Below are 14,178 nucleotides of genomic sequence, written 5' to 3'. Positions count from 1 at the left end.
AAAAATAGATATTCTGTCTATTTTGATAACAAACTTGTTATCAAGAAAATTAGGAAAGTTATCTATTCTGGTACATTGGTTGACAATTTATAATCCAATAACTCCCACGATGCAATAAATGGAAATTAATAACACATTTTCTAACTTTAAGAGAAAGTAACCTTCGGAAATGAACCAATCATATTTTTGGCATCCAAGTCTAGGTTATATTAACTTGAGTAGGATTCAAAGGATAATAACCAATTAACTCTTGGGTTCATTGGTAGTGAAAATCTTTCCAACCTACGAGTCTTACTTGGAAGGAAAAATAACCAAGAAGCTTTTAAAGGGGTATAAAGCCAAAGATATGTTGGAATTGGTTCATTCTGATTTGTGTAGACCTTTGACTATCCAGGCAAGAGGTTGTTTCAAATATTTCATCTCTTTTATAGACGACTATTCGAGATAAGGATACATTTACTTGACTCGCTACAAGTCTAAGTGCTTTGATTAGTTCAAAGAATACTAGGCTGGTGTGGAGTAACGTCAAAGTAAAAGTATTAAGATACTACGGTGAAATCGTAGTAACAAGTACCTATTAGGAGAGTTTAGGAGTCACTTATCAGAAGTCGGGATTCAATCCCAACTAACTGCACTTGGTACATCCCAATAGAATAGTGTAGTAGAAAGAAGGTATAAGGCTCTTATGGAATAATTAGATCGATGATGAGTTATTCATAAAATTACCAAATTCATTTTAAGGATATACACTGGAAACGGAAGTGAACATAGTACCTTCTAAGTCAGAACTCTCTACTCCCATAGAATTACAGATTGGGCGTAAGCCTAGTCTGAAGCATATTCAGATTTGGGTGGTCTAGCACATGAGAGACACTGATAATATTGGACATGAGTTCATTAGTTTGTGAGTTATCCTAGAAAAATGAAAAGAGGTTTTTAGTCCTTAAAATCGGAAGGTCATTGTTGGCACCAATGCCCGATTTTATAAAAGGACTATACTATGAACCACAAGCCCATGAGTAAATTTGTTCTTAAGGAAATAATAAAGGACACGTCTAATCTAGTACCAATTGTACAAGATAAAATATCACAAGAAACTGTAACACGTATCACAAATGATACACAATTGCAGAAAATGTCTCGTCGTAGTGGGAGGGTTGTTAGGCAACCTAAAAGATTCATGTTTTGGGAGAGTCTTTGGACTTTATCCCTGGTGGACATGAACCTGATCCCCGGACATATGACGAAGCACTCCAAGATAAAGATGAAGTATCTTTGCAAAGAGCAATAAATACAGAATTAGAATATATGTATTCTAATAGAATCTGGGAGCCTATAAAATCACCAAATGGTGTAAAAGCCATTGGGTGAAAATAAGTCTACAATAGGAAAAGAGGGATAGACAGGAAGGTGGAAACTTTCAAAGCAAGGCTTGTTGAAAAAGGAAACTTTTTCACCGGTAGTCATGCTTAAGTCTATCCGGATTCTTTTATCTATTTAGCAAGTGGATGTCAAGACAGCTTTTCTTAATGGAAGTCTTGAAGAAAACATCCATATATAGCAAACAAAATGGTTCATTACAAAGGGCAAAGAGCATCTTTTGTGCAAGCTCAATCAGTCTGTGGACTGAAGCAAAGCTTCAAGGTCTTGGAACATCCAGTTTAATAAAGTAATCCAGACCTATGGATTTATTTTATAACCGAATGAGTTTTGTGTATACAAAAAGTGTGAAGGAAACGTGGTGGTATTTCTTGTACTATACGTAGATAACATTTTTGGTAGTTGGAAACAATATCAAAGTGTTGTCAGAAGTAAGGGTATGGTTGTCCAAATAATTCGATATGAAGGACTTGGGAGAATGCTTATATTCTTGGGATCAAAGGGATCGCAAGAAAAGAATATATTTAACTTATCCCAAGTTTCATATATCGAAATAATCCTTGCTCGTTTTAAGCATGCAAAACTCCAAGAAAGGTTTCTTACCTTTTCAGCATGGAGTAACTTTATCTAAAAGGATGTCTCCGAAGACATCAAAGGAGATAGAAGAAATGAAGGCAGTTCCTTATGCTTCGGCTGTCGGAAGCCTAATGTATGCTATGCACGAGACCAGATATCTGTTTTACCGTGGGTATGGTTAGCAGATATCAAAGTAATCCTAAGCAGGGACATTGGTCTGCGGTAAAACATATATTGAAGTACCTAAGAGGCACTAGAGATTATATGCTAGTTTACAAGGCAGATAATTTGTTCCCTGTAGGTTTCATGGATTTTGACATCCAATCGGATAGGGACAATAGTAAATCGACCTCGGGGTTTTGTGTTTACTTTAGGAGGTGAAGTCATTACTATGGAAGAGTGATAAGCATAGGTGCTTTTTCGGACTCCACCATAGAAGCTGAGTATATGGAAGCCTCTGAGGTAGCCATAGAAGTTGAATGACTTGGTAACCTCAAGATGGACTTAGATATGATTTCTGGTTTGTCCAAAGATTATTATAATTTATTGTAATAATAAGTGGTGCAGTAGCAAACTCGAAGAAACCATGAGTCCATAAGGCAAGTAAACACAATAGAGCGCAAGTACCACCCAATACGAGACATAGTATAAACGAGGATAAGTTGTTACCGCCTAGATTGCATCAGATGATAACCTGTAGATCTTTTCACTAAGGTCCTTAAGGCAAGAGCTTTTGATGGACATGTTGAAGGGATGGGAATCAGATGTATGGCAGCAGATATGGCAGCTTAGTCTTTTAGTATAAGTGGGAGATTGTTAGAGTGTATACTAAAAGCCTAACTTTTGGTATAAATATTTATCTAGAAAAAAAAAATCACATTGGTCAAATGTCTACATTTATGATAAATGTAGTTGTTCAATTAATTTATATTGTAGATAACATGGTGTGTGGTGTCACACACAGAGGATCATGTTATCAGCACCTTATAAATTATAAACAGTAGCTCACGACCAAGATGGAAAGGAACAAACCATTGGAAGGTCGTAGTGTAATTAGGTATTAGTTTATCTTAACTATATAATTACACTAGTACACTTAGAGTGTATTAAGTAGAACCATTAGAGGTCGTTTCTTTTTATACTGACTTTATAAAGGAACAAAGACCTCAGTTATTATGGAATTGTGTGCTCTTAATTCTAATATAATAACAAGCACATATATTTGATATTTATTTCTTTAATTTATCAATGGGTGAGATTTAGTTCGATAAATCAATAAGCCTGATAAGTTGGGAAATGATATCACTTATAATGTTTGTTGTTGATTATAGAAGGAAACAGTGTCCTAGTGATTTAGATTGATAATGTCCCCAAGAGGAGCTCATAAGGATTATCATGTTAAACCCTGCAGGTGGACTTAGTCCGACATGACGATAAGGTTGAGTGGTACTACTCTTGGACTAAGATATTAATTAAGTGAGTTGTCAGTAACTCATTTAATTAGTGGGCATTCGACATCTTAAACACAGGAAGACTAACATACTGATAATAAGAAGGAGCCCAAAATGTAATTTGGGATTGGTGCGGTAGTTCAATAATAGTTTTTTAGTGGAATGAATTATTATTGATGGAATTAAGTTGTGTGTTCGGGGCGAACACGGGAAGCTTAATTTCATCGGGAGACCAAAACCAATTCCTCCTCTCGGTCCCTATCGTAGCCTCTTGTATATAGAGATTTATACCCACCATATACCCACCTTCTTACCCACTTTTGGTGGCCGACCAAGCTAGCTTGGAACCCAAGCTAGGGCCAACCAAGACCCAAAGGTTGAGCCAAGTTGGTGGTCGGCCAAAGCTGGGGTCCCAAGCTTAGGTGGCCGGCCACTAGAAAATTAAAAGGAATTTTTATTAAAATTATTTCTTATGTGGATGTCATGGTTTTAAAAGAGAGTTTAAAATTTAAATCTTTCCTTTTATAGCTTTCTACAAAAGATTAAGAAAAGATTTGAAATCTTTCCTTATTTGCATATTGAAAGGAGATTTTAATTTTGAGAAAACTTTCCTTTTTTAACTATGTTCATGTTTTAAAAGAGAGTTTAAAAATTAAATATTCTCTTTTATTAGTTTCTACAAAAGATTAAGAAAATATTTGATATCTTTCCTTATTTGTAGATTGAAAAGATATTTTAATTTTTATAGATAACTTTCCTTTTTGGAAATTATCCACATGTTTAAAAGAAAAATTTTAATTTATAAAATTTCCTTTTTACTAACCATGAAGGGATTAAAATTATTGGAGAAATTTTTATAAATTTATGGAGACAAATTAGGAAGTTTTAATTAATTAAAACTCTCCTTGTTTATAGCTTGTGGTGGCCGACCATTATTATTAAGAGAAGAAAATTGTTTTTAATTAAAATAATTTTTCTTTTTCATGGCAAAGAAATTAAGGAAGTTTTTATTTAAAATTTCCTTATTTTTCAAGACCAAGGATTATAAAAGAGGGGGTAGAGGTGCCTTAATGGCTAACGACTCTATCCTATTCTTCCTCTCTTTTCCTCCTTGGAGGCCGGCCCTAGCTTCTCCCTCTTCTCTTCTTCTTGTGGCCGGCGGCAACCCCTTTTGGAGCTCTTGATGGTGGCCGGTTCTAGCTAGGAGAAGAAGGAGAGAAAGGAGATTTTGTTTCATGCATCCCTTGGAGCTTGGTGGTGGTGGCCGGACCTCTACTTCTCTTGGAGAATTGTGGTGGTCGAAACCTAGAAGGAAGAAGAAGGTGCTTGGTGGTTCTCATCTCGGAAGATCGTTGCCTACACAACGTCTGAGGTTAGAAGAGGAATAAGGTAGAAGATCAAGAGGTTATTTTTGCTTACAAAGAAAGGTATAACTAGTAATTTTTTTCCGCATCATACTAGTTTTCTTTGTATTGTTATTTTTGGAAATACCAAACACAAGAGGCATATGATTCTAGAGTTTTCGAAATAGTTTTTCGAGTTTGTGTTTTCTTCTTTTTTGAATTTGTGATTCGATTGTTCTTTTTGGTTAACCTAGAGTTATTTAAGGAAATAAATATTAGCTTTCCTTAAAAGGCTTTGTCTAGGCGGTGGTGGTTGCTCACATATCCAAGAAAGCCATGTGCCTCGCCATGCAGTCCTGGAAGTCAATTTTGGAAATTAATATTTATGGAATTAATAACTTAGGTAGATTTGAATCAATAGTGTTAAGTTCCACTTGTGATTCAAATCTAAACCATTAAGAACAGATAAGTTAAATTTGGAATCAATGATGTTAAGTTCCGTCTCCGATTCCTAATTTAACTTCTAAAGAACACAATAGGTTATTTAAGGAAAGGTTCGACACTTGTACAAAAAAATTTTGTACAGTGGAACCGATACGTTTTCCTAGGACTAACCAACAACCTTTACTTTCTTTATAATATTCTTATTTTTTTTCTGTTTTTCACTAAACCAAAGCAAAATAAGGAAAAATTAAATTTTTAAAGTTTTTCCCCACCCAAATCTTAAACTTTTTCTCGTCCGATTGCCTTATTGTTTAGCATCAATCAGGGTCATCATTTCTTTTATAAATATTCAGAATGCCTCGGTAATACGCGGAACTTAAACTTTTTTTATTTTAATATTTTAATAATAGTTTAGTTTTTCATTTTTATTATTGTACCATTAAGTACTTCTAGCAATGACCCTAGGTTTCCCACTAAAGAACATAGGGCTAGATTTTTATCCATTTCTTATGTGTCCTTACGTAGTCGGTGTTTATGTAGAACTTTCTTTTGGCGTTCATGCATTCCTAGTATAAAATTTATTTGAGTATTATCAGCTAGACTAGTTTATTATTCCAATTCGGTTAACTCAAGTTTGTGAGTCGAATTATACAATAACTTAGTCAAAGTAGACTATTTTACATATACTTCTAGGGTTGCCACTATAGAAGTCACATTATCTCCTACCACCCTTAGAGACTTCCTAGGTTTGTGACCCTCAGCTGTTCCATTTGTCTGTTATCCTCCTAAGAATTTATCATTTAGTGATATATCCCAACTCCCACATCACTTTGGGCACGATATACTCGTATTTTTTTAGCAGTAAAAGGGTACCAATAGTCACCCAATTTAGGTCAGTCACACTTAGTGTTCAACATTACATTTTCAATAGGGTCCTGGTGAAGTACATCTTGCCACTCACCACTAGAGACGTCACTATGATGCGACTTTTTCACTCCTTTCTCCTGTATACATTCTGTCATAGGTTAGATATCAATATTAGCCTACATATGTTCCGGACCATTATTTACTCAGCTAGCATCTGCACTAGCAGACGAGTCCACATGCCTACTATCATATTCTGACCTCTTACTTACACTCATTAGGTATTGATATCACCGCAGGAGATGTGAAACCCCTAAATGAGTTCTACATGATAGGTGCTAGGAATCTATCATTAGCCTCCATACATATAGATGATCAAGGTATAATGTCTTGGAGGACAGCCCAACATCAGCCAGACCAGCACCAGCCAAATCGGCCTCAGCCTGCCAAGCATCCTCTTATCCCTGAGAAGTAGCCTTAGGATAATCTAGAGGCAATTTGATGCTTGAGTATCTATCGATACCACCACCTTAGTCGATCCTACTCTTCCAAACCGAGTTACCTGTCTAGAGACGTCTGTGACTAGTTTACGACAAGAGGTACATGATCTTCAGGAGGAGACGAGGACTAGCTATTGGGAGACGCAGGTTAGACAACAACAGATTCTAGAGATACTCCTATCATGGGGTCCAACTCACCGTCCGTCATCCTCCTCTGAGTAGACATTTTGAGTTGTATTTTTTTACTACTAGTTTATGTTTATAGCTTCTGAATTCATACTCCATGAACTACTATTTTGCCTATTATTTTACTACTTACCTCCTTTCCATTCTGTTCTTATGCATTGTTTATTTTCTGCTTTTGATGAATGGTAAAGGGGGAGGGGAGGGTTAGCTAGAAAAATAAAGTAAACTAACTCAACATACTTTTGTCACATTTTTTTATATATATTTTTGTATATTTTTTTTCTAACTTTAATCAAGCTTGTCATTGCATCAAAATAGGGGAGATTGTTGATGTAGTTGGCACCAATGATCAAACCTGAGTTTTGATGAATGACAAATGGATTAAAGTTAGATGTTATGTTTGTCTAATCTGTCTACCAAGTGTGCAGGATATGACCTTGATGTATCTAGAGGACCGAAACACCAGGTTGAAGTCTAGATAGGTTGATAACTGGCACTAAGTCTAGATTGGTTGAGATCTGGCAGAAGGAAGTCCAGTTGATTTGACAATTGGCTGAAGTTTAGATTGGTTGGGGTTGACAATTGGTTGAAATCTGACAAGAAGTTCGTGTGGGTTAAGGGACCTGACATCAAGGAAGTCTAAGATTGGTAAGTAGAAGTAACCAATTGGAGGAGAGATCCAGTGAGGACGCATTCCCGGTTGAGGGAACAGTAGGAGTCGATCCAGCTTAGGTCAATTTGAAAAACCTAAGCTGAGACTGTAACTAGATCCTGGTCTCGGGGAGACAGAATCTAATTAATACTATTACCTTATTGTGCTAACTTTATTTTGCAAGATAAACATATTATGATTGCTTTGACTAACCTTTTTTTTGCACGAAAGGCAAAGGTGAAAAAGGGTGGTCCGAGCGCCCGGAAGGGATCTGAGTGCCCAGACTTCGGGCACCCAGAAGGGATCCAAGCAACCAGACTTCGGGTGCCCGGAGTTGGCCCGGGCACCCGGACCAGTTTCACAGAGGCAATGACCCCTGGCGGGTGCCTAGCTAGGTACCCAGGCGGTCCAAGGGCCCGAAGTTATTCCAGGCGCCCGGGCAGGGGAAACTTCATCGTCGCAGTATGTTGGAGTGCAGCGATTGCCCAGCCCACGTCAATGGTCTAGGTGCCCGAAGATGGATAAACTTCGATGATGAAATTTCGACGAGAGTTTGCCACGTCAACACAGTCTAAGCACCCGGGAGGGGATCCAGGTGCCCGAACAGGACTATAAAAGGAGACCTCGACTAGCAACTTCAAGACATCAAGTGCTCCAACTTTCGGTCTTGCACACTGCTCTGAAAAATCTCCTATGACAATGTAACGCTCCACCGACAATCGGACATCAAATTCTACTTATTTTTTCTGTTGTCGATAACTTTTCCTTATAGTTCTTGTACTTCATTTTTTTTACCATTTCGAACTATTAGTGGATTGCCCAATAAAAACACTCAACAAGTGTGGGTCTTGGAGTAGGAGTCGTCGAAGGCTCCGAACCAAGTAAAAAACTATTTGTGTTAGTGCTTGTCTTTCTCTTTCTCGCTTCTTTCTCCTTAGTTTTATTTCCGCTGCATATTCTCGATTTCTGAAAAAAATGACTAACACTATTCATCCCTCTTTTGGCATCTTAACGATACAACACTTTATTTTGGTCATCCGAAAACTTAGATTTAATATTTTTTATCTAATCTATTTAAGATAAATATTTACTAATTATTAATAGTTTCTTTTGCAGCAACCAGCTTGAGAACTATAATCCTACCTTTTTTTCTAACTACTACTTCATCAAGCTATCTATAATAATACTTCATTTCTTATTTTACTTTATAATTTAACATCCAATTTTGTTTATCACTTCACCTTTTCTCTTATCTATTTTGTATCTTGTACCTATAAAATATTAATTCTTTTATAATATTTATTTTTTTAAGCTTATGATGTAATAACTATTACATATTTAATAATATACCCAAGTTGCTATGTAAAAGTACCGAGATGTTATAATCGAGCCATATAACATTGCTTACCAAGAACAATCTAATATTATCAAATAGTTGGATGGATACATCTAAATGAGTGTGCAATTTTATTTTATTTAAAAAAAAATAAAAAATCTCACTTTGTGATTATGCGTGAACAATGACATCCATCTCCAGAACATGGCCGATTTATTACGTGCATGGGCCTACATGGAGCCGCTTCCTGGGCTCCCGTTGACAGTTGACGTCGGAACCTCTCTTCTGTTCCACCAAATCGATCCTTTCCATGCAACGCCAAGAAATGGTAAATGGAGTGGCCGTCTACATCCAGAGCCACACGATCAGAACGGAAACAAGAAAAAAAGAAAACTCATTCAAAATATGTTTTTCTTTGTTGTTCACGGACACTACTGGACGAGCGTTCAGTAGTAAAGCAGCCGTGAATTACACAGTTGATGAAATCGACATTTGCGAAGTCGATCGGCACCTACTCCTCGTGCTGCCGTTGCCCGTTTCCATCGACTTAATTACGCAGGCAGTATAAGTATCGATCGCGAGCTAGTCCTCTGACCTCATCGTCTGAATCAGGGCACTCGAATCGAAGCCCAAGCCATGGCGTCGGCCTCAGGTCGGTTCGGCATTTCCTTCTTGATCTTGTTCATGACGTTGCTGGTTTCTTCCGGGAGAGGCCAGCTTTCCTCGTCCTTCTACAGCGAGACATGTCCGATTCTGCCGGTGACTGTGAGCTTAGTAACGAGGACGGCTCTGTTTCTGGATCCGAGTTTGGGAGCCTCCATGCTCCGACTCTTCTTCCATGACTGCTTCGTTAATGTAAAATTAATTAATCGATCTCTCTGTTTTTCTTGTGAATTTTCTCGGAGGGAGTTTGACGATTGATTTGAGCTGGCGAACAGGGTTGTGATGGGTCGGTTCTGCTGGATGACGATGGGAATTTCGTAGGGGAGAAGAACGCAGGGCCGAACGCCAACTCGCTGCGCGGCTTCGAGGTCGTCGACACGATCAAGGCGGCGGTGGAGATCGAGTGCCCCCAAACCGTCTCCTGCGCCGACATCCTCGCGCTGGCGGCGCGCGAGTCCGTCGCTCTGGTAAAATTGATCGGTGGGTTTTGATTCTGTGGGACCGAATTCATTTTTGATGGTTGTGGCCATGGCAGCTCGGCGGGCCATCGTGGGCCTTGGGATTAGGCCGGCGCGACTCCACCACCGCGAGCCTCAGCGGCGCCAACAGCGACCTCCCCTCGCCGGCCTCCAGCATCCCGCAGCTCGTCTCCGCCTTCGCCGCCAAGGGCCTCAGCGCCCGCGACATGACCGCGCTCTCCGGCGCGCACACCGTCGGCCAGGCCCGCTGCGTCAACTTCCGCGACCACGTCAACGGCGACGCCAATATCGACGCCTCCTTCGCTGAGCAGAGGCGGCGGAGCTGCCCTGCCTCCGGCGGCGATGGCAACCTCGCGCCGCTCGACGAGCAGACCGCCGGCACCTTCGACAACGCCTACTTCCAGAACCTCCTCGAGTTCCGGGGGCTCCTCCACTCCGACCAGGTGCTTTACAGCAACGGCACGCAGGAGTCTTCGCTCGTGCAGCTGTACGCCTCCGACCCGTCGGCCTTCGAGGCCGACTTCGCCGCCGCCATGGTCAAGATGAGCAACCTCAGCCCGCTCACGGGAAACAGCGGAGAGATCCGAATGAACTGCAGATCGGTCAATTGAAATTGGTATAGATTCTTGAAGTTTTTCTATTAATTATATATTTCAACCTGTAACAAAAAATAACCAACGTGTGTTCATATAATTTGCGAGAGTGAAAAAATAATATCCAAATGTATATTCAATCGCCTCTAATAAATATTGAAGACTTAATTGTAAATACAATAATAACAATCAAATTTTGATGGACAATAATCAAAAGAAGGCTTCTTTTTAGTGGAAACAAAAGGGACGCCTATTTGTTATGTTTTTAAGCAAAAGGACGTCACTACCCTGTAAAATTACACATCTATCCTAAGTGTATTGTTTGGCCAGTTTGGTTCTTTTGGAACAGGACGATAGTTAAATATGAGATGCTGTGATATAAAATTTTATGATCGAAATTTTGACACATTTAAATATACCTTCTCTTATATCTTGGTTACATATAGTAATAATTGATAGTTATCTATAATTTATCTTTTCTGTGTTGATTTAAGGATGGATTAATGGACATAAAGATAAGCAATCATCTTTTACCCCATTATTTGACCAATTTAGTCTTTTTGATAGATTGATTTTGATTTGTTGACTGAACTGATTTCAAATTTAAACTCAAATCATTCATATAAATTTGGCATATGCAATGTGATTTTATAATCATATATGCTGTAGCAGTTACATTTCATAGTGGTTAGTTCATCTAATATTTATATTATAGTAGCTCCAATTTAAATTTATTCTGTTCAACAATATAATGATATTTATATTATAGCATCTACAAATCACTGTGGGTACAACTCAAACTTGCCTTATTTACCAACATATATGTTGCAACAATTATAAAACTATAGCCGCTATAATTACAACAGTAGTAATGAAATCGTAGCCGCTACTATAACGTTGACTTGCCTATTGATACAACTGGTCAATCGATTCAAGATTTAATACGTCTGATAATAAATTATAAGAACCGTCACATCAATTTTTCTAAACATAAAATTAGCCTTAAATTTTATAAATTATATAAAAAAATAATATTTGCATCAACTAATTTGAGAGAGATATTAAGGAAATAGATTAGAAAACGAAAAGTAGGTATTACATTAGAAAAATAATTAAAAAAATAAAAAAGAATAAAATAATTAAAAATTTTAAATAATAAAAATTTTAGGATAGTTGATGTAATATGGAGGGAGGGTAATTTCATCTGAATCCGATGGAAGATCTGATATCCGACCCGAATGGAAAAAGGTATGAAGAAACTCTTGATACCCGATATCCGACCCGAATATTCATCGACTCTGTCAAAGCTGAGATCCGAGCTCATGTCGTAACTATATCAATCAGGTGAGTAGGGACTGCTACAGCTTGTACTATAGGTGGTACCGTTGGAAATGTCGGGGGAGGTATCCCGGGTGCTGCTGCATAAACGGGGGCAGGTGCCGCTGGTGGCACTGTAAGGTCAATATAGGTGGGTGCGGCTGGAGGTACGGTAGATTGTGATACCGAATATGAAGCAACTGCTACTGCTGGTGTGAGTGTCGGGTGTGCAGTAGGCACTAGTGGCGGTGGTGCCGGGTACGCCGTAGGTACTAGTGGTGGTGGTGCCGAGTACACAGTGGGCATGACTGGAGGAGGTGTCGGGTATGCCGGTGGTACCGCTAGTGGTACTGTGAATATCGTAGGAGTGGGTACGACGAGTACGGTCAGGGTAGGTACGTATGAAACCATCGGAGTCTGAGAGCCGAACGCGCCCGCAGTACTATGCGGAGTCTGTCCTTGACCGGCAGGCTCGTCCCCAGCAGACATATCTGGCGACTCTGTCGCCAGGGATTCCAATGTCCTCTTGCGTGGACGTCCTGCACCACATCTCGGCACGGGAACACGTGCACCTTACCTCATATCTGTTAAATTATAACGTAGATATTACTACAAGTATCAAAATTATAAAAATTAACATTTTACCTATTTGACGTCTGGAGATGTTTCGTCGTTGTCCAATCCCCATTTATGACCTCGGAACACCGAAACGAGAAAAATCGATGAAAATCCATATAAATCCGAACAAAGTTCCGAAACATAAAAATCGACGAAAATCCATATAAATTTGAAAATATCTAGATTGACTCGCAAAACTGAGCTATGGTATATATATATCCACTGACTAGTTTATATTTTTGTTGAATAATAATAATTAGATAAAAAAATTATAAATATAGAAGATATTTTATTCTTTAATGAATATAAATAAATCTATCAGATATTTTATATTCGATGAGGAGGATGACGAAGGATATAAAATTTGATTCGAATTTGACTTATTGTCATCTCTAGTAATATACAGTGAAAAATAATTATCTAAATTTAATAAAATAAATAATTTATTTTAAATTTTAGAAATATTATAAAGAAATGGAATGCTCTAATGTAAACAGTAAAGACAGCTATTGAGTAAGGTGCTCTTTTCATTGTGGCAAAAATGAAAAGGAGTGCTATTTTCATGAACAATAAACAAATGAAAAAGATACACGCATGTGACGCTTCTAAAAACTAAAGACGCTTTTTGATTTCCACTCAATTTTTATCCCATTAAATAAAGTTAATTATAGCAAAGAACAAAAGTTTGAATTTACTGTGGGAAATAAAGAGATGTTTGACTTCTTTCTAAATGTGCAATTTTTTTTCATCAACTCTTAATTTCGATGATATTATTAATATTTCTTTCATAAAAAAATGTTGTGCTAGTAGATAACATTTTTTTACAGAGGCACTGGGTTTAGATAACATTTTTGAAGATAAATTCAAGATCAAAGTATTATGGACGAGGCTAAATGCGCAATTATAAGATAGTGACAACCATCGTAATCCCTGCACCAACCGTCTTAATTCATGGCAAGAGAAGACTGAAGCTTGAATCTATTAGTAGTTTTTGAAAACTCCTCTTTTGCGAGTTTTCTCAAATCTACTGAGGACAGAACTTGCGGATCCACTGTCAAAAATCTTCTTCCATGATCAGGAAAAGTCAAGCTAAAAGAGGGTACAAACATTGTCGCCTTGTCTAACCACCGTTTGATGAAGAGGTTGAGGTGTCATTGTTGACATTGACACCGCCTTGGTTCTTGCAAGTAAGCTTTCAGTCACATAGTACCAAGTTCATAATTAGCATGTGGAACACTACCCTAATCATGTAGCCTCTATATGCCAAATTCTTATAAATACAAAAAGGGTTAACTAAGCCAGTGATGAGTAAATCTTTGTTCAAAATGAGTATCTGGTTGATGTAGAACATTGACCTTTTAGGATTGAATGTCTAAGTGCTTAAGATAACAAGTTGATGCCTTGTTCACTCTCTTTAAGCTTAATTAGTTTCAGCAATGCTGTGGAATTGGGGGCATATAAGTTTCTTTTATGATACCATAATATCATCCATTCTTTCACGACTTGTATGGTTGAGTAAGAACTTGTAATCTATTTAACTTCGAGATATAGTTGCTAAAATTTCATTCTCAAAGTGCACAAATTCTATGGTTTCCCCTATCTGATCTTAGACACTTAATAGTAGTGTCACATTAGTTTTCTACTTTGTTATTATATGCCTCAAATTTATTCATAAGTTGACCTGTAGCATGCTGAACTGTAAAATAATATCACATAGACAAATCAATCAACTCTTCAACCGCCATATAGATAAAAAAAAATGTGGCAAAAATGATA

The 14,178-nt window shown here is 37.9% G+C and overlaps 1 protein-coding gene across 1 annotated transcript; it reads left to right on the top strand.

The window, feature by feature from the left end:
* Window positions 1–9,187: 9,187 nt before the first annotated feature.
* On the top strand, window positions 9,188–10,607 carry LOC121987056 (peroxidase P7-like). The gene is made up of 3 exons (XM_042540965.1): window positions 9,188–9,587; window positions 9,671–9,862; window positions 9,931–10,607. The coding sequence occupies exons 1-3, from the start codon at window positions 9,369–9,371 to the stop codon at window positions 10,483–10,485; spliced, it is 966 nt and encodes a 321-aa protein (XP_042396899.1). The 5' UTR covers window positions 9,188–9,368; the 3' UTR covers window positions 10,486–10,607.
* Window positions 10,608–14,178: the final 3,571 nt, after the last annotated feature.

This window comes from Zingiber officinale, chromosome 1B, assembly GCF_018446385.1.
Source record: "Zingiber officinale cultivar Zhangliang chromosome 1B, Zo_v1.1, whole genome shotgun sequence".
NCBI classification, from domain to species: domain Eukaryota; kingdom Viridiplantae; phylum Streptophyta; class Magnoliopsida; order Zingiberales; family Zingiberaceae; genus Zingiber; species Zingiber officinale.
The sequence above is the reverse complement of the archived record's forward strand: the minus strand, read 5'-3'. Positions and strand labels throughout refer to the sequence as shown.